Source organism: Megascapheus bottae, chromosome 16, assembly GCF_031878675.1.
Source record: "Megascapheus bottae isolate mThoBot1 chromosome 16, mThoBot2.hap1, whole genome shotgun sequence".
Classification (NCBI taxonomy): domain Eukaryota; kingdom Metazoa; phylum Chordata; class Mammalia; order Rodentia; family Geomyidae; genus Megascapheus; species Megascapheus bottae.
In genome coordinates this window covers 31,319,897-31,340,341 of record NC_143524.1, presented here as the reverse complement: position 1 = coordinate 31,340,341, position 20,445 = coordinate 31,319,897, and the positions used below count along the sequence as shown (strand labels likewise).

At 39.8% G+C, this 20,445-nt stretch overlaps 1 protein-coding gene across 1 annotated transcript; it reads right to left on the bottom strand.

Moving 5' to 3' along the window:
- Positions 1-5,638: 5,638 nt before the first annotated feature.
- Positions 5,639-18,825, bottom strand: LOC150053084 (mas-related G protein-coupled receptor member X1-like). The gene is made up of 4 exons (XM_090349249.1): positions 18,722-18,825; positions 16,451-17,458; positions 6,312-6,632; positions 5,639-5,798 (listed from the first exon to the last, which is right to left on the bottom strand). The coding sequence occupies exons 1-4, from the start codon at positions 18,823-18,825 to the stop codon at positions 5,639-5,641; spliced, it is 1,593 nt and encodes a 530-aa protein (XP_090205375.1).
- Positions 18,826-20,445: the final 1,620 nt, after the last annotated feature.

The window sequence follows — 20,445 nt, the reverse complement described above, 5'->3', positions numbered from 1 at the left end:
CCGTCTTCAACCATCTTTGTGATATAAACAGGAGTTTTAGATTTAAATAGACAAGAGTAAAGATTTGGGGCAGGCTTCAAAGGTAAGCAAAATAATGAAACAGTCTTATTCACAGTTTGGCCTGGTTGGTTGCTATTTCAGTGCAAGCTTTAAGATGCATTCCAGAGAATTTGTTATGGCTGCTTATTATTTGAAGGGAGTAATTTTGTCAGGGTCAACAAATCATTGTGGCCTAGCAGGTGTTTGTCCTGAGACAGCCCTACTTTGTTTCTTTCCTTGGAGGCAGATTCCTCTATCCCTCTTTGTAAACATGTTATCATTAAGTCCTGTCCTTCCCTAATTCCAAGGTGAATGGCATGGATTTCTGTAGAACAAGCACAGGGAATACACACAAATACTTAGAAATGGAGACCGCATGAAAATTCTTAAAATTTATATATCATATGATGCAGGGAATAAAATATGTTTATCCTCTGAAATGAGAAAATAAATTTCAAGTAAAATATTTATTCATTAATTTATTTTTGTGTGCTGGTCCTGGTTCATGAACTCAGGATCTGGGTGTTGTCCCTGAGCTTTTTTTTCCTTTCTTTCTTTATTCTCAAGGCTAGTACTCTACTACTTGTGCTACAATTCCACTTCTGCTTTCTGATGGCTAATTGGATCTAAGAGTCCCACAGAACTTCTGGCCAGAGCTGGCTTTGAATTGTAATCCTCAGCCCTCAGCCTCCAAGTAGGTAGGGTTTCAGTTGTAAGCCATCAACACATAGCTTCACATACTTATTTACTCTTCCCTCCTTCTCCTCCTCCTGCTCTTCCTCCTCCTCCTTCTTCTTTTTCTTCTTCTTCCCCCTCTTGCTCCCCCCCTCCTCCTCCTCCCCCCCTCTCCTCCTCCTCCCCCCCCTCCTCCTCCCCTCCTCCTCCTCCTCCTCCTCCTCCTCCTCCTCCTCCTCCTCCTCCTCCTCCTCCTCTTCTTCTTCTTCTTCTTCTTCTTCTTCTTCTTCTTCTTCTTCTTCTTCTTCTTCTTCTTCTTCTTCTTCTCCTTCTTCTTCTTCTTCTCCTTCTTCTTCTTGTCCCAGCTTGAACTCAGGCCCTCAGAACTGTCCTTGGGCTTCCCCAAGGGTAGATCTCTACCACTTGAGCCACAGCACCACTTCCAGCTTTTTCTGTGTATATGGTACCAAGGAATCAAACCTGGGCCTTTGTGCATGATAGGCAAGCACTCTACCACCAGGCCAAACTTGTTTTTTATTAGGGGAATAATATTCTGAATATGTAAAGAAATCCTAAAAGTTAACAATACAGATGATGATAAATCAGATAACCTGATTAAAATGGGGGAGGAGTAAACACTTATGAAAAAATTAACATCACTAATAACCAGAGACATATAAACTCACACCATGAATAGTTGGCTATTTTATACCCATTGGTATGGTCATCACATGAACAAAACAAAAACCAGCATGGTGGAGGATGTGTTTTAATACTAGCACATTATTGATTGGACTTTGGAGAAGTGCCACTATGATGGAAAACTATATAATGATTCTTTACAATTAAAAATACAACTTCCGGTCTGGGAGTTTGGCCTAGTGGTAGAGTGCTTGCCTAGCATGCATGAAGACCCGGGTTCAATTCCTTGATACCACATACATAGAAAAAAGCCAGAAGTGGTGCTGAGGCTCAAGTGGTAGAGCTCTGGCCTTGAGAAAGCCCAAGGATAGGGCTCAGGCCCTGAGCTCAAACCCAGGACTGGCAAAAAAAAAAAAAAAATCTCTCCAAGCAGAGATTTACAATAGAACAAAATCTAGAGACATTAGGCCAAATAGTACGACACTAAATGTAAGGACCTCCAGAATAAGGAAACAAAAGCCATATAATGAGTGACTGTTATCCTTAATGTGCTATGTTATTGCTCGTCTCTTTTGCCATTCCTTGGTTATCTCATATTGTTACAATTTTTCACCTTGTTATCTGATATATTTTATATGTGCTTAATTGGTTATTTGAAATTGGATAGGGAAGGGGGAAAATCAAGATAAGTGGGGTAGGGGAAGGGGGAGGGAAATGGGGACCATGTCGTGAGAAAGGGTATCAATGTATGTGAAGTAATGCACCTTCTATCTGGTGAATATAATGTAACCCTTCTATTAATCACAATAAAAATTATTAAAAAATACAACTTCCTTAGCATTTAGTAATCCCACTATTAGTTATATTGTATTCAAAAGTATTCAAAGTAGGGATCGGGAGTTTGGTCTAGTGGTAGAGTGCTTGCCTAGCATGCATGGAGACCTGGGTTCAATTCCTCTGTACCACATACACAGAAAAAAGCCAGAAATGGTGCTGAGGCTCAAGTGGTAGAGCTCTAGCCTTGAGAAAGTCCAGAGACAGTGCTCAGGCCCTGAGCTCAAGCCCAGGACTGGCCAAAAAAAAAAAAAAAAGTATTCACAGTAGGGTTTTTTGTTTGTTTGTTTGTTTGTTTGTTTGTTTGTTTGCCCATCCTGAGAGTTGGACTCAGGGCTGAGCACTGTCTTTGGGCTTTCCTCAAGACTAGTACTGTACTAGTTGAGCCACCATACCACTTCTGGCTTTTTCTGTGTATATAGTACCAAGGAATTGAACCCAGGGCTTGACGCTAGGCAAGCTCTCTATCATGAGGCCACATTCCTGGCCCCAATCAAAGTAGGTTCTAAAATGCTGTTTGTATCTACATGTTTACATCACCAATATTCACAATAGCTGAAAGATATGAGCAAATGAAATGTCCATTGACAACTGAGTGGTTGGTTAAGCCTCTGACCAGGATGATGTTGTGATGAGATAGAACAAGTTCCTACTCACTGGGCTATGTGATAATCTTTAGTGTCCAATGGTCACAGGCATGGGAACCAATGACATGGACACACATCTGGCTTTCTCTCTGCTACCCTGTACACAGTGTTTTCTTTGTTTTTTTTCTAATCCCAGCCAGGTAATGGGCCTTTGGTCTGCTTGCTTTGCCCAAGACTCCTTCAAGAGGAGCTTCCCCCAGTCATGGGGCTTGAACTCAGAGAGCTGTCCCTGGGCTATTTTTTGCTCAAGGGTAGTGCTCTACCATTTTGAGCCACAGATCCACTGGCATGCATTACTGGCATGAATCACTCTCGCTGGCATTTTTGTTTTGTTTTATTTAATAAATAAATAAATAAATAATAAATAAATGTCTTGGTAGTTAGTTTGGGACAGGGTAGTCACAAGGACATGCTCCATTTGTAAGGAAGAGGGCCAGGTTTTCTACTCCTGCACCAGGCCTGAGTCCATATCTAGCCTTCCCAGCCCAGGCTGGTCATAGCTGTGTGTAGGCCTTTGGTTAGCTCAGTCTTCTTGGAGTCCTTTGTGGGGAGATGTTGTACCTGCAAACATTGAGTTAGCCAGTGATCTTAGAACTCTGATAGCCACACAGAAGAATTCTCAGATCCTCTCCTGTATAACACTGGTGGCATAGCTGCTAAATGATTTTTATTAAACCTAGATCAATTCCCAGTGGTTAATTCCCTCAGCTGGGAGTTCCTCTTGGAAATCTCTATTGTTTACTTGTAGCTACTGTTCTTTGTAATGGTCATAAGAATGTAGGAGGCACAATAAAATGTGGCCAGTATCCTCTTTCCTGAACCTTGTCAGAAATACAGCTACAAAGAGCAGCGAGGACTTCATAGCTCTTTACTCTTAGGAGATCTGAGGTTTTGTTTTGTTTGCATTTTCCCTAGTTAATATTGTTCACTTTTGGAGGAGTTGTGTTGATTTGATTTTTTTATCCTTCTGAGGTTCTACATCAATGTTTTTGTATATGCTTTCAACTCATTGATTGGCAGTTTTAACTACCTATAGTCTTTCATTGAAATATTCTCATGTGTAGGCACATTTGTGCTTAGGTAAGTTTCTCATCACTGGACTGAAGACACAGCTCAATGATCAGTACTTACTTTTGGGATCAATGCACCAAGCATGATCCCTAATACTACGCAGAGAGAGAAAATCTAGTTGGAGTCTCTTCTAGTTCCACCTGTTCAGATAAATGCCACATATGGGCTAAGGATCTGTGGACACTTTTCAGCTACTTTGACTCTAGAAGCTTTTCTTTTTCTATACTTCTTTTTGAAGTCTTCATGAACTTTGCAACTTGTAAGTCAAGCAGATTCACACTTGTTCTGCATAACCTCCATAGGTATTAAGTGGCTAAGCCTAAGGATATCCATCAAATGTTCCAGAGAGTAGGGGGAGAAGAGAGAGTACTGAGTTATATATTAGCAAGAGATAACTGAGATAATTGTACCAATCAATAAAATAGATGTGTAATGAATAAGAATAAAGAAGGATCAGCTGTTTTTATTTGTTTGCTTATTTATTATAGTAGCAATAGAGATTCAGCCTAGCACCTTAAGCATGTTAGACAATAAATGTGCCTCTGAGCTAAATTTCTAGCTGTTATTTAATTATGATCCCAATGGAACTGACCATTAAACTGAAAGAAAGCCAGACAGAAAAAAATTATACAAAAATATGGAGGCTTACAACTAAACATATTCTTAATGTAAAAAAATATGGAGGCTCACATTGTCTTCCAAAACCTAATGTCTGTGAACTATAAACAAACTGTTTCCAACATATATACACGTTGAAACCAGTAGAGGTTGCAGTGGCCAAAGAGAACTGGCCCTATATTTTCTAGACTGCAGATAGTCTAGATAGGAGCTGCACAAATAGCAGTTTCCAAGGGCAAAACCCATGCTTTCATTACCAGAACCCAAGGTGAACATGCCTTCATGTACATAATAAATATGTCCACAGGTCTTTAGTTTTTTTTTATAATGTAGATTCAGGACCAAATGCGCCATACCTCTAGACCTCCAGAGGTCTTTTACTGAAGTATTCAAATACCGACACAAAGATTGTCTTGACTGATACTACTTCCAAAGGCTTGATAGTAGTATAGGATGTTTAGGCTTATTTGCTTTGAACTCAGCTGTCTACATATGAATAATATGATTGCCATCGAAATAGAGTTTGAGAGAAAAATAACCTTTTAAAAGCCATCCTGGGGGCTGGGAATATGGCCTAATGGTAGAGTGCTTACCTAGCATGCACAAAGCCCTGGATTCGAGTCCCTGGTGCCACATATACAGAAAAAGCCAGAAGCGGTGCTGTGGCTCAAGTGGTAGAGTGCTAGCCTTGAGAAGGCTCAACGACAATGCTCGGGCCTTGAAGTCTAGTCCCAGGGCCGGCAAAAAAACCAAAAAGTCTTGTATAAAATTATTGTTGGTTGGAGAAGGATTCTTGACATTGAATGGAAATAAAAAGCAAAAAAAAAAGAGATGAATTTGAGACTATTTAAAGAAAGTAACATAAGAACTTATTTGTATAGAGTGAAACAGATATTCTACTTTCAGGCTGAAACTGTCTCTAAGCAAATCTTCACAGTCTTGGGTAAAATATACATATGAGAAGATGCAGAGGAATCACTGAGGCATTTCAGAAGCAGGAGTCAGAGAGAAGAGCAGACAATCTGTCAATTATTCCCTGAGCAAAATCTCGCATGAAGTTCCCTTCCAAAACCACAATGAAAGATGAGGGGAGGAGTTGTTCTTTGCTCTACTCAGCTTCTTGATGGCTGCAGTGTTCCCTGATGAAGGTTGGCTCCAGATTCATCCTCTTCAGGAGTGTCCTGCAAAGCCCTCTGCAGAATCCGCTTGAGGGTCAGCCGATGCCACTGCTTACAGGAGCCAACAAAGAAGTAAATGACAGGGTTGGCACAGCTGTTAACAGAGGAAAGGAAAGATAAAACCATCTGATAACAGGGAAGGTAATGCTTACTGACAGGAAGCCAGTATATTAGGAAGTACTGGATGCCATAGGGCAGGCCACAGAAAAGGAAGACCAACACTGTGAGCAGGATGGTTGTGTACAATCTGCTCAGTGGCATCTTTCTTGAACCACAGAATAACCTAGCCATCAGAGCCAGGGTGGACCCCAAGAGAATCACAAGCAATAAAATCAAGTATGCAGCAATGGAAAATTGAAATGTCTTGCACAGGTTAGATATTCTGAAATCCAAGATCTCACAGTAATAAGTTGCCAAAATGGTCAGTGGCAGGGACAGTGCCCAGGCCAGCATACACATAAATGTTGATGTGTGTCTTGGGCGGCGGCTGCGGTACCAGATAGGGCACAAAACCGACATGCAACGCTCTAGACTAATGATACTAAGCAAAGTCAAGCCTGTAATATAGGAATAAAAAAACCCAAAGAAGGAGAAATGGACAAAATACTTCTGAGTGAACATAAAGAAGCTAGTATTTTTTTGCATGAAGTTAAAGATGTTAAAGCAGAGATAGACGAAGTCAGCTCCAGCCAGGTTTAAAATGTAGACTGAAATGGCCTTTCTGTGCATCCTGAAGCCCAGCAGCCAGATCACAATTGCATTTCCAGCCAGCCCAACTACTGCAGTGATGAAGATCATCCAGCTCAGGATCAGCTTTTCCATGGCACAAGTTTGGTTGAAGGACTGACTATCTTCATTCATTACTGTGACTTCGGTCGTAAAGGCTGGTGTGGTTGGATCCTTGTTCAGTAATCCTCCAGTGGTGCCCCTGCAAACAGAAACAAGACTTAAACACTTCCCATGTGGTCTGTGCATCTCATCATCACCCTATATTACAGAAAATGGTGTCAATGTCTGGCTTCAAATCTAATACTCCTTATAAGGGAAAGTTGAGCTTCAGATCCTACTCCTAAGATCTTCTAAATAACACAGAAACCTACTATGCTGCAGACATTGTATTCAGTGGACTAGTGTAAGAGTCCCAGAAGTGCTCTTTTCTGGAAGAGAAAACCTCTTTCAGGTGCAAGAATTTAGAAAGACAGAAAGGTCATCTTGACATCCCCAAGATTAAGAAAGATGCTTCCAAATTGGAGAAAGAAGAGCTACCTAGGAACCCATAGGAAGTTAAGCTCTTTCTAGAACAGGTATAGGGATGGAATGGTCTAAAAATGTCTCCATCAGACACTAAAGAAGACATGATATATATCTCTGTGCAAGGCCTTAACATTCAAGACTTATTAATATGAAAGTATGTTAGAAGACTTGAGTTAAATGGAAAATGGAAATGAAATTAGAATAAAAGGCATTAGAAATGATACATGATAGGATGAAGAAAATATATTCATCCCAATTCTTCTTGTGTACCACTCTGGACATATTCAGAATTATTTATGTGTGCCCAAATACCTGATGCAGATCACCAATTGACATTGGATTAAGGACACAACATTGCTTTGCTACATCCCTAGAGATATGTTGGTAGGCAATTGGGGATAGAATTTGCTGATGAGATTAATTGCTCCGCAATATAAAGTGAAGGAAGTGAGAAGGTGAGGTCCCGCTGAAAGGAGGTATTTGAGGTATAGGAATATCTACTTGGAGAAGCACTAAGTACTGGGCTCTGAAGTGAATAATATAAACAATTCCACGCCCTCTTTTAGATCTCTGATAGAGTTTCTTGGAGATGAATGCTTTTGTGTGAGAGGAGTGTAAATGGAAGCAGAAAAAGTGCAGAATGTGAAATGTAATGACAAATGCTAAAGCAGATTTCAACTAAAGATAAAATCCCAGCTGACAAAAAAACCCATAGAGAGGAGAGGGGGAGAGTCTCAAAAAATGCCATACGAAGACATAGTAGATGTAAGCTTAATCTGAGGAAATAGGCAGCAATCAAGGTAAAAGAGATCTTAAATACATTCATTCCAAACACAGATTCACAGAAACATAAAACTCCAAATACTATTATCAAAAACAAAGAAAAGGAATTAATCACATACAGAAACTTGTGAGCCAGGATTAGCCATATGGTGAAGTCAAAGTTCTGGGTTAAAAGTTGCAGCCATCCAACAATAAAGTACTCATTTAGTTTCAGGCATGACACAGACATAAAACTTTCCCACAACAACAACAAAAGCTGAGTCAATGCATAAACACTTGACTTTACAAGAATGGTTAAAGGGGGTTCCTTGAACTATGAAAAATGTTTGTAGTATAAAAGCATGCAAAAGCACAAGGGTAAGTAATATAGAAAGTAATTATGGACCAACATTCAAAATAATGTGTTTGAATGGTTGGAATGTTAAATATGTATATGGCTAGTATGTGGTTCAAATAAAAATATTATTAATGATTGTCACTAAATTAAGATTCACATAGAATATTTGAACAATATGTCCAGGTGTTGTGGCTCATACATGAAATTCTCACTACTTGAGAACAAACATCTGGATAATAGCTCAACTGAACGTAGGAAAAATTTCAAAAGATCAGTCTAAACAACAGCAACAACAAACTGTAAAGAGAGATACATACCATGTTACCCTAGATATACATGACATATAAATAGGAGGATTCTGTTCCAAATTATTTAAGTAAAATTGTAAGATCCTATCTTAAAAAAATTGCTTTAAAAAGAGGGTCAAGTATGGCTCAGTTGTGACAAAGTACCTGAGTTGCATGGTGTAGGGTTTGCTCAATGTCTTTAATATGGTGGTATTTATCTATGTGAGAAAATGTGATAGAGTTATATCCATAAAGACAAATACTCCCCCAAAACAAAACTGAGTGAGGGTAAAACCTTGTAATACCCAACTGACAGCTTCTGTACTGGGCATTTATGTACCAGTGCCATCTGAGTTTGAGACTATTCCTAACCATCTAGCATCATGCAACTATTGATACAAATAGAGGATGGAAAAATGGAGGAACGAGTTTCAAGCCAATCCAAGTTTACCATCAAAATTTTGGACTAAATAAAACTAGCACCAACAATCTCCAGAAATTAGAGGAAGAGAAGCCAAGGAGATAAGAGTGCAAATGAGAGATGGATGAAGGCCAATTAGGAAGGGTTGTCATAACCTAGAAATCCTCTCTTGCCTCAAAATGTCAGCCATATTCTTGGATTTGAGGAGACTCATATGGATAAGAAGCCCCTAAGTAGAAAAAGGACAAATTCTATTCTCGGGATTCAGAGAAGCATTGAGAGATAAATGAACCATCCTGAGTGCTGCCTCCCCCGAATAACATACTTGAATAGTTGGGAATAAAGAACACTTGGATCAGAAGGGAGAATTGTCTAGAGAACTCCATGGAGAATGCCCTCCTCCCCAGATGAGGTTGGTGGCATCCAGTTTTCAGATGAAGCTTCCTGTCTCCTACCTTTCCCCTATAGAAAGCATCCCACACACAAAACATCCCAAGGTAGTAATAGGGGAAGGACTTAAGCCAGAAACCTTACCAAACTTTAAAAACAAAACACATCTTGCTACAAATCCTTACCTTTCTTCCATTCCTATGTCAGAAGGTGAAGAGGTGGCCTGTTCAAATGGTGTCCAGCATTGAAGGGTGCCAGGGGACCCTCTTGTGTTTGTTAAAGCAGAGGATTACTTATAAGAGTCAGAGAAAAGTCTTGTGGCCAGTGAGGCTTATCAAGGTGTTAGACAGCCCCTGTGATTTCCTGTGGGCAATTCAGACACCTGAGTAATCTGAGACCGTATCCTCCACAGAGATGTTCCTGGACAGCTGTTCAATTACAACTCATGTCCAATCTCGCCTTCTATCTCATCTCACAGAGATGTTTCTGGACATCTGCCCATTGTCCATTTATTTATTCTCTGCTGCCATTTTACCTGATGTGTACCTCCCTTTCAACATAATTATTAAATGAGAACTTGTAATTCCCTATGAGCTTAGGCCAAAAGCACTATCAAACTCTCTGGGCTTGCTTGCGAATCGGAATAACTGACTGAAGAATAAAATGAACCACAGGTCATTTAAGGCCCACTCTTGGCCTGACTTCCTTTTTTTCTCTTATTTTTCTTATCACTAGCAATTCATTCATTCATTCATTCATTCATTCACTAGTGGGTATGTTTTCATTCCAAATGACATAGAAATGAATGAAGTTGAAAGTCTTCTGAATTTTTACATTTTCATCATCCAAAGGCCACTAATGACTTTCTATACTTTTCATTCTGTTTTTTTTCATAGTTACTACTGAATAGTAAAATTACATTTCTAGTTCTGCTTTACTCATGTAACTGGGTAGATGAATTGACTTCTCTTATAAAATGCAGAGTTCAAGTTCATGTAACTTAGACTTCAATGAAGTCTTTGCCATTCAATGAATTTTTTATTCATTTTTGTTTAGCTTAACATTACAATTTTAGTGTCATCTTCTATGATTTTCCTTCTTATGAGTCATGCTACAGCTAAATTTAGCTATATGTTATTTCTTAAATGTAATATGAATTATAATCCAGTCTAGTTATTCAAAAAAGTTCTTCAATGAATTCCTTCTGTAGACTTTCGTTGCTGTTTTGAAGATCTTGTTATAGGCTGGGTGAGTTCTTTGTGAATTTGTATGTAGAAGTCCTTTCTAACAACCCAGAGTTCAGTCTGCCAGCACTCAAAATCACCAGGATAAAGCTTCATAACCCCTGTTTGTTCTTGCTAGAGCTACAATTTGTTCCCAGGATGCTCCATCCCAAGGTGAAAGGATGATGATCTGGATTAAATTTTTAAAAGACAAACTCCCCAGGGGTGTGGTGGCTCACACCTGTAATCCTAGCTACTCAGAAGTCTAAGGATAACAATTCAAAGCCAGTCCATGAAGGAAATGTCTGTGAGACTCATCTCCAAATAATTACCAAAAATCCAATGGTACTATGGCTCAGGTGATAGAGTGCTATCCTTGGACAAAAGAGCTCAGGATCAACACTCACGCTCTGAGCTCACGCCCCGTTAACATCAGGTTCTTGATTCGTCTTGTCTTTCCTCCATTCTTTTCTACTGGTATGCTGTGTGGTTGTGAAGAAATTCTCCACAGGACACTTACCTCTCCTGGAGTTCTTGTGATGCTCAAATGACTCAATAGGAAGGACAGCAAATGAGAGTGTGGAGACTATTGAGTCCTGTTCCTTGCATGATGTTACTGAACATTTTATCTTAGTCTATTTTTATCTCTCAGCCTCTACTCATCATCACCCTATCAGTCACCTTCCCACTTTCCATTAACAAGTGGTTGATGTTGTGGGGTTTCATGCTGCCAGCTGACCATCATTGCCAAACAACATGAGCATCTTCTGAAGACCTAAATGCTGGTAGGAACGTGGGCTGTAAAGGCATGATTAAAAGCATGTAAGTGGCCCAGGAGTGCAGCCTAGTGGCAGACTGCTTCCCTAGCACACATGAAGTCCTGGATTTGATTCCTTGGTACACATACATAGAAAAAGCCACAATTGGTCCTGTGGCTCATGTGATAGAGTGCTAGCCTTGCACTTGTGATGCATCACACCTGTTATCACATATACTAGCACCTATGTCTGGGATTGTGTTCTATCCTTTTACATTTTCCTTTCCTTTGCTTTACTAATGAAATTTCTTGGTATCCAGGCCCTGAGTTCAAGACCCAGGACTGGCAAAATATATACGTGTGTGTGTGTGTGTGTGTGTGTGTGTGTGTGTGTGTGTGTGAGTGTGTGTGCTATTTTCTTTGCTTTAAGCTTTCCCCCATCTTAGTAAATAGCAATGTTCAGTCAAAAGAAAAACAGAAGGAAATAGAACAAACCCATCCTTTTGGACCTTGTCCAAATGATGAGTGCGCTCTAAAATAGGGTATTATAGAAAATGCCCTGAGCCTGGAAAAATAAATAGAAAAGTAACTAAAACACTTGGGAAAATAACTCCTCATGTTTGGAAAGAAAAACATGTATCTCAAAAATGAAAATTTTTCAGGTGTGGTGGCTCACGCCTATAATCTTCAGGAGGTTGAGATCTGAGGATCTCAGTTCAAAGCCAGCCTGGGCACTACAGAATGTGACGCTCTTATCTCCAATTAACCACTGGAAAATGGGAAGTGGGACTGGGGCTCAAAGGGTGGGGCAGTAGCCTTTATCTGAAGAGCTCAGGGACAATGCCCAGGCCCAGAGTTCAAGCCCCATCGCTGACAAAAAAAAGGGGGGGGGACATCTCCCTTGCAGAAAGCATCTGACAGAAATTATCCTCTAACTTACAGGGATGCTTGGATAACAAGGTCTTTATATCCCAAAATTTAGTAAACAAGTCAGTCTTGAACTTCTCTGGGCTCAATTGGTAAGCCAGTATGGCAACAATGATGGAATATACCAGATGTCCGGAGTAAAGAGAAGCATTCACCCCAAGATAAATTATAGTCAGGCTTCCAAACTACTTTTTCACCATAAATATTTGCGAAGCTAGAACACTCATCATACCTGCTATCACATATACTAGCACCTATGTCTGGGATTGTGTATTATCCTTTTAAATTTTCCTTTCCTTTGCTTTACTAATGAAATTTCTTGGTATCTAGCTCAATGTTCCCTTAAATCCTTTTCTTTTGAGCCATCACAAACTCTATCCCCAAGGGCTAGGCTGTGGAGGCCTTCCCCCTGATACATCACCTGTTCCAGTAACATTTGTTTGGCAACTCTGCCAAGATGAATATCATTAGTTCCAGTAGCAGATGGATCTTGTGACCACATTACAAATGAAAAAAAAAAAGCCTTAGAGTAGACAAGATTTTATACCCATCAGGTGCAGAGCAGCTCACATAAAATCTAGGCCGCCCCCACTGTTAGGTGCTGTCTTAGCCACCACATTTCATTCCCTTGGATGCCTCTACTCTTGGCTGATTTTACTTGGCAATGATCTCACTCTTTTTAGGAAAAGAAATGTGTTTTCAAATTGATGTTCAGTGTTGTTTGAGGTTATGTTAGATCCAGGAGATGTTAGATCTAGATGTTAGATGTCAATCTAGAGAGAGGGCAGAGATTCAGAAGTTGATTCAGGATGGAACCAATCCTAAGAGTAGAGTTTTAGATATTCCTGAGTTATTTGGCTTTCATGGAGCTAGGGGAAATAGACTATAGAACATAGCATAAAATCTACATGCACAGTAGGCTCTATCAGCTACAGTAATATGAACTATATGCTGTAGCCATACAGGGACAACATTGCCTATGAAAGTATATCTGAGACTGTCTCCTGCACTTAAATGAGACATTTTTTGTAACAAGCATATACATATCTGCCAGAAACATTAAGAATGTGAAAATTTTTCCCATGTTTTCTTAATTATCCTTTTAAGTAACTTTAAATGCCCTTTAAAGACTCAGACTTGTATCATTTATTTACTCAGTAGAACTTTTGAAGCTGATATATATCACTGTCACAAGTGATTACACTTGTAGGCTAAGAGAGAAATTTTTAATTTAGATATAAAGATACTGTGGACACTGTTTCTTTTAGGATTATTATATTTATTGTTATAAATTACATTGTTCACAGTAAGAGAAGGTCATTATGACTTTCCCATATAATGCATTTTGATCTTACTCATTCCTTGTATTTTACTCTTATCCTTTTTCTGCCTCCCTCTCCTTTTTCTTACTCCTTTCCATCTCCTTATCAGTCCCCTTTTTACTTTCATGGTCTTAGGGGTTTGGGGTTTTGGTTTTGTTTCCTACTATCTTTCACAAATGAGAGGAAATGTAAGATACTTGTTTTATTGCACTTAACAAGATCCATGTTTCAGTAAACTATCATTTCATTCCTTAAATTTTTTTATTGTTATTATACAGAAGAATTAGAATTACATAAGTCAAGAAAAGGGTACAATTTTCTTTTGACAATGTCATCCCTTCCTTCACTCTCCTCCAGTTTTTCCCTCCTGTCCCCACCTATAAGTTTTATACTTCCTTTTCATCATAGTGTCTAATGAGTACCACTGCTGCATTCGTTCACTCTCTATCCCTCCCAAAGACAGATAAAGGAAACAAGACAAAAAGAAAAACAACAACAAAGGGAAAGCCCCTTATTTCCATTGTTTGGAGTTCATATAAATAAGTATTATTTTATCTCACCCGAGGTACATAGGTATGGCATCTTTGTGTTCTTTCTCTAAAAGTTTATTCTTCTTAGTGAATGGCTAAAATTCTATTGATGGGCATCTAGGCCAATGCGATAAAAAGAGGTATAGATTTTCATCTAGCCTTTGACTGTGAGGCTACCCACTCATATGCCATCTTTCATATCAGGGCAATAAAAACACTTGGGCTGGCAGTGTGGCCTGATGGTTGAGTACTTGCCTAGAGGGCATGAAGCCCTGGGTTTGATTCCTTGGTACTACATACACAGAAAAAGCCAGAAGGGGTGCTGTGGCTCAAGTAGTAGAACACTAGCCTTGAGAAAGCTCAAGGATAGTGCTCAGGCCCTGAGTTCAAGCTCTAGGACTGACAAAAATAAAAGGAAAAACTACTTGGAGTTGGATTTTCATATCAGGGATTAAGTTTTAACTTAATTTGAAGATGAACTTTGTCCTCTGTTCCTAACATTGGCCCAATAAGGGGCAAAACAAAAAGACTGCACTGAGTAAGCAGCATCATTCCTTATTGCTGTCATCTCTTCTCTACCACATACTTCCCCTTGTTCCATCTTTCGGTTTGTATGTGTGCTTTTTGGACCCTGTAGGGTTAAATACTTCGCTGAAAGAGAGGGAGAACAATTTGTTGCCTTTAGACTTACCTTGCTAAGATAATCTAGCTGGTTTTGTTTGGACTTGCCCCTAATGTAAGTCTATTTCCAACTAATTTTACAAAATACACGGTGCTCCTTATCATGCCAAAGCCATGTTGGAGCAACTCATTGCTCACAGCCTTCTAGTCTTACCTTTTCCTTAGGAGAGATTTTTTTTTCAACCATAACTAAATACTGATTTCCACTGGAAAACTATTTTCCAAGCTACTTTTATTAACATGGCACTGGGAGGCCTTGGAATGCAGCTAAATGGTATTTTCCTGACATATGCAAGGGGCTAAGTTCAACACCAGGCACCACAAATAAACAAGCAAAATCTAAACTAAGAGTTTGAGCTGGAGTGTGGTTCAGTTGCAGTACATTGCTTAGCATCCATGGAGCCTCAAATTCAATGCCCAGCAAATTACAAAAATTTCCTTTTCTGTCTACCTGGATTCTATGATATGCTTGATAAGTTATCTTTCAATATTACTTTTCATCACTACCCATGCACACACAGATAGTGTTTTCCATTTGATTTTTTTTAAAATAAAGCTGGAAATATTAAGGCAGATGGTTGAAGTTTAGATAAGTGTTTTTAAGAAGATTTCTTATTTCAAGTCTACACTAATCTTTTAGCAAACAGCAATCAAGACATATATACTTTTACAATCACTATATGCATATTGACAATATTGGTGCCCCATGCACACCACATCATGTTCAGAAAGCATGTCACAGCAGTCGTGGCACAGGTCATGATGCTTTTCACTATGGTTATACCCACATTCTAGAGACTTGAATGTCTGGGAATATTTAACTCACGTGGTTGGTGCCCTGAGTCCATGACTATGGAAAAGTCAAATCTCATTCTCTTAATCTGAAAGCCTATTCCAAATCTCTAATGGGTATAGATTTTGGAGACACCAATAACCTCAGTACTTGCTTGGGTTGCATGGGATGGGCAAGTGGCCTAGGCCCATCAGTAGGTCAGCATGGACTCAAGATGCCCTCCTCTGATGTACTCAAGATTTATGGACATACAGGAAATTGTCTGGATGCATTTCTAGACTCTATTCTGGTAAGCAAAAGAGTTAAATAACCAGATGGGAAAGACATATGCCATGGTTTCGTGTATCTGAATCCAAAGCCAACCTGTCACCATGCAATGGGAAAATGTCACCAAAAGACTTTATAAAAATTGAAATGTTATGTCCTTTCCATATGCAGGAAAGCACTGTCTCCAAGGAAATTATTTCCCCTCATGCTAGAAAACTGTACTATTTAGATGCAGCAAAGCTCACTACTTTAGAACCAAGCTTCTATCTGCAACACTGTCCCAAATAAAAGGACATGATATAATTCTCTGGGGAACATATAGCATGGGAGAAAAGTAGGAGTTTCCATTTTTATTGCATTATTTTTCTTTCTTCAATTTTTTATTGTAATATATAGAGGGGTTACAGTTATATTCAGCAGGTAGTAGGTGCATTACTTCTCACACATTGATACCCCTTTTCATGTTTTTGTCCCCCTTTCTCTCCCCTCACCCCCTCCCAATCATCTTGTTTTCCCCCTTCTCTTCCCTATTTCATGGAAGTAGTAAATTTTTTAAAGTATTATTTAGAGGAAATTTGAGGAATCAATTGATAATTTTTAAAAAGTAGAGACATTCTTATTTCTACTTTGCTTTTAAGAAGACAAAAATGTCCTATTTGAAGGCATTGCAAGATCACTAAGACATTTCTAAAGCAAGAGTCTAAGATAACTGTAGTATGAACTTTCAAAGCCACATATGTCTGATCAAAACAGGGTTTCCAGGGTCACTCTAACATTCTGCTTTTCAATACCTCCAGTGTTCTCTGAGGATTGCTGTCTCTATGGTCATCTATATCAGGAGAATCCTGCAAAGCCCTCTGGAGAATCAGCTTGAGGCTTCTCCGCTGCCGCTGTTGCCTAAAGGACCCAGTGAAGAAGTAAATAATGGGGTTGCTGCAGCTGTTAACACAGCATAGGACTACAGTAACTGGATGAATATTACAGAAGTGATGATAAGAATCAATCGAAAGCCAGCTTATGAGGAACCAGGAAAGACCAAAAGGCAGCCCACAGATAAGGAAGGCCAGCACTGTTATCAAGATTGTCACATACAGCCTGGTCAGTGGCATCCGCCTAGAACTGCAGAGCATCCTGATGAGTAAGGTCAGGCTAGACACAGAGAGAATCGTCAATAAAATAAACAGCCATGCAGTTATGATCAAATCAACATTTTTCCACCATTGCCATTGACCAAACAAACCTAAAATGCCAGAGACGTACCATTCTAGAATGTTCAGCATTATAGACAAGGCCCAGAGCAAGACACATATGGCTGTTGACATACATCTTGGGCGGTGGCAGTGGTACCAGATGGGCCACAAGACTGACAGGCAGCGCTCAGTGCTAATGGCACTGAGTATGCTCAGTCCTGTAATATAGGGAATATAGGGAATGATTTCCACAATGTCTAAGATGACAGGTGCAGGGACAAAGAATGAGTAGAACTTAATGACATGCAGCATGGAACTTAAAATGAGGCAGATGAGGAACAGGAAGTCAGCCGCAGCCAGGTTCAGGATATAGATTGAAATGGCATTCTTGCGCATTTGGAATCCCAGGAGCCAGAGCACAACTGCATTTCCTGCCAGCCCAAGTGGGGCAATGATGAGGTTTACCAATTGCAGGACCAGATGTTTGACACACTTTGGATAAGGCAACTCAATGGTGTCATTCACTGTTGTGGCTTCTGTCCACTGGAATTGGAGGATTGGATCCTGGCTCACAAAACCACCACTGGTGCTGCTGAGAACACAAACAAAATTTGAGAGCCTACTATGCAGTCCCTTATTCCCAGGACCATCTTATCTTGTTATTGGGAACTACTGTTCCTGTTATAGAGAATTAGGGAACAAGGACTGAAGTGATTAAGTGAATGATCAACATTTGACAGGTCCTGGAGTCTGTATTTAAATCCAGTTTTTGTTTGACTCTGCAGCCTGAGCCATCTATTCTCCACCTAGGGTCCTCTAAATAATATGGGTGTTCTTTGATCCAGACACCTCCACTCAGGAGCTAGAGCTTTACACACAAAAGACTTCCCTCTGAAAAAGAAAAAGGAAATCTTGCTTTAGGACCACTGGAGAACCATGAGCTGTGTCTTGGACATTCCTGACAATGATTAAACCTGGTGGTCTAGAAATATCTTGTACGTCAGCCCTTGAAGACAGAGGGAACACATGCCACAACTTAGACCTGTGTGTAGCATAATATGTATGGCTAATATTATTTCAACAAAAGAAAAAATGCAGAATTCCTACAATATTGTATGATTTGCAGAAAATAGAAAATAAAAGTGAAAATAAAGAAGAAGAATTACAGCTGATGAATGCAACATGACGAAGAAAATGTCACCCTGCCTAAGTATTTTGGTGAAGAACTCTGTGTGGGGGCCCAAGTGACTGATTCTGACCACTGACAGGACTTCTTAGCGGGGTCTTTGTATGACTCTGCTCAGTGCCTATAAGCAGTTTTGATACAAAGAGCGAGAGGAGGGCTGGCGATGAAGCTGAAGTTCGCAATTCAGAAGAGGAAGTAGGAAAGTAGAGTGAGGTTTGAGAGCCTCTGAAAAGAAATATTGAAAATGCACAGTGCTTGTGCAAGATGATTAAGTGTGCCACAGAGTATATAATATAATCCTACCCCATTTCAACCTGTTCCATTTTCTCCCAGGATATCCTTAGTAGACTTCCTTTGCTTATGAAAGTTTCTGTGTGGAAGAAAATGAGTGGGAGAGTATAAAAAGTACAGTGTTAGGGCTGGGAGTGGTAAGTGCCTAGCATGCACAAAGTCTTGGTTCAATTCCTCCATACCACATACACAGAAAAAGCCAGTGCTGTGGGTCAAGTGATAGGCTATAGCCTTGAGAAAGCTCAGGCCCTGAATTCAAGTGCCCAGGCCCTGACTTCAAGTTCCAGGACTGGGGTGGGGTGGAGGAGGGGAGGAGAAACCACAATTTGGTAAAAATTTAATGAAGTCCAGATACAAGAAGTCAGGAGTTTTTCCTGCCTCACAAAAGTAGATATTATTTCAGAATCCGGAATACTCAGCTGAAAAGCAGGTCCTGAAAAGGAAAGAAGACGCAGCTTCCTCTGGGCTACGGAGGCATCCATGACTAAGTTCACTCATCATGCTTGCTCTTTGACAGGTAAGCTCCTACAATCTTGATTGTCTTGAACAAGGAATGAGAGGAAAAGCAGAAGCTCTTCCATCTTTGCTAAAGATATAGTCTAGTTTGTGAATTCTTTGGCTAAGTTGTGTTCCTCACCCAAACGTGAAACTGCATAAGCAGAAAATTATTTCCATTTTGCTCGCTTTCATATTTGATATTTTGATCAATATTTTTCATGTTCTTCTTCAAGGCTGTCTACTGTCTTCATCTACCTTCACTTAATACTGGGGGGAAATGAGGTTTATATAGCTAGAAGGGCTTTCCTAAGATCACATCATTAAGAGCAGGTCTCCTGGATGCTTCTCCAAAGTTTGCTCAGATTTTACTATTCCATTATCCCTAAATCCTGAGAAACCCAAGCTCTCCCTATCTGAGATGCAATCATGGGACTAGAGTGATCACAATTACTCTCAGTGTCAGTCTTTTTTTTTTTTTTTTTTTTTTGCTGTTTCTGGGCTTGATCTCAGGGCCTGAGCCCTGTCCTTGGACTTTCTCATGTCCAGAGCTCTACCACTTGAGCCTCAGCACCACTTCTGGCTTTTTTCTACTTATGTGGTACAGAGGAATTGAACCCAGGTCTTTATGCATGTTAGGCAAGCACTCTACCACTAGGCCAAACTCCCTGACCCGGTTCTCCTTTTCAATCACACTGGTATTGACCACTGTGAGAGAAACAGATGGGTTGGCCTGCCTCTGGAGTCACAGAATTAATAGACAGAAATAATTCTTCCCTTACTTGCGTCTTCTACACGGGCTAGAGTTCTGACTAGATAAAGAGTCATATGGGACCCCAAGGCTGAGGATGCCCATTGTGGATTTGAGGGGCAGCATATTTGGAAGAAGTTCTTAAGTCCAATTGTAAAGTACTTTTTGTTATGCTCATTAACATAATGGTTCTCAACTGGGTTAGCCAAACTGATAACCAACCAATAAATTGTATGGTCTTTTTTTTTCTTACCGTTCATTCCCGAAGCATTATTTATTTATTTATTGCCAGTCCTGGCTTGAACTCAGGGCCTGAGCACTGTCCTTGGGCTTTCTCAATACTAGAGCTCTACCACTTGAGTCAAGAACCACTTCCAGCTTTTTTCTATGTATGTGGTACCAAGGAATTGAACTCTGGTCTTTGTGCATGATAGGTAAGCACTCTACCACTAGGCTAAACTCCTGGCCCCTCAAAGCATTTTTTTAATAACATGATAAATGTTCCATAAAAGTGACTATAAAAAATAGGAAGCTGCAAATGGGGCAAAAATAACTCTGGTGGAGTAAGATGAAAAGTGACTCAGTGTAATTAGATTGAAATCTCCCAGCAAGTAAAAGGTATGAAATATGAGGAAAGCACTTCTTTTTAATAAGGATTTTTATTCCATCCCCCTTAATCCTATTTGATAGCCCATAAATGTGTCTTCTATGTATTCAATAGGATACTATCCCTCTTTGTTTAAGGTTGAATTAAGCCTCTGAGACAACACCAGGAAACAGGAAAACAGGGATTAAAAAAAATGTTTTGTTTAATCTTCTAGCTCCCTCTATGTGAGGCTGTGTGGTGGTTTCTCTA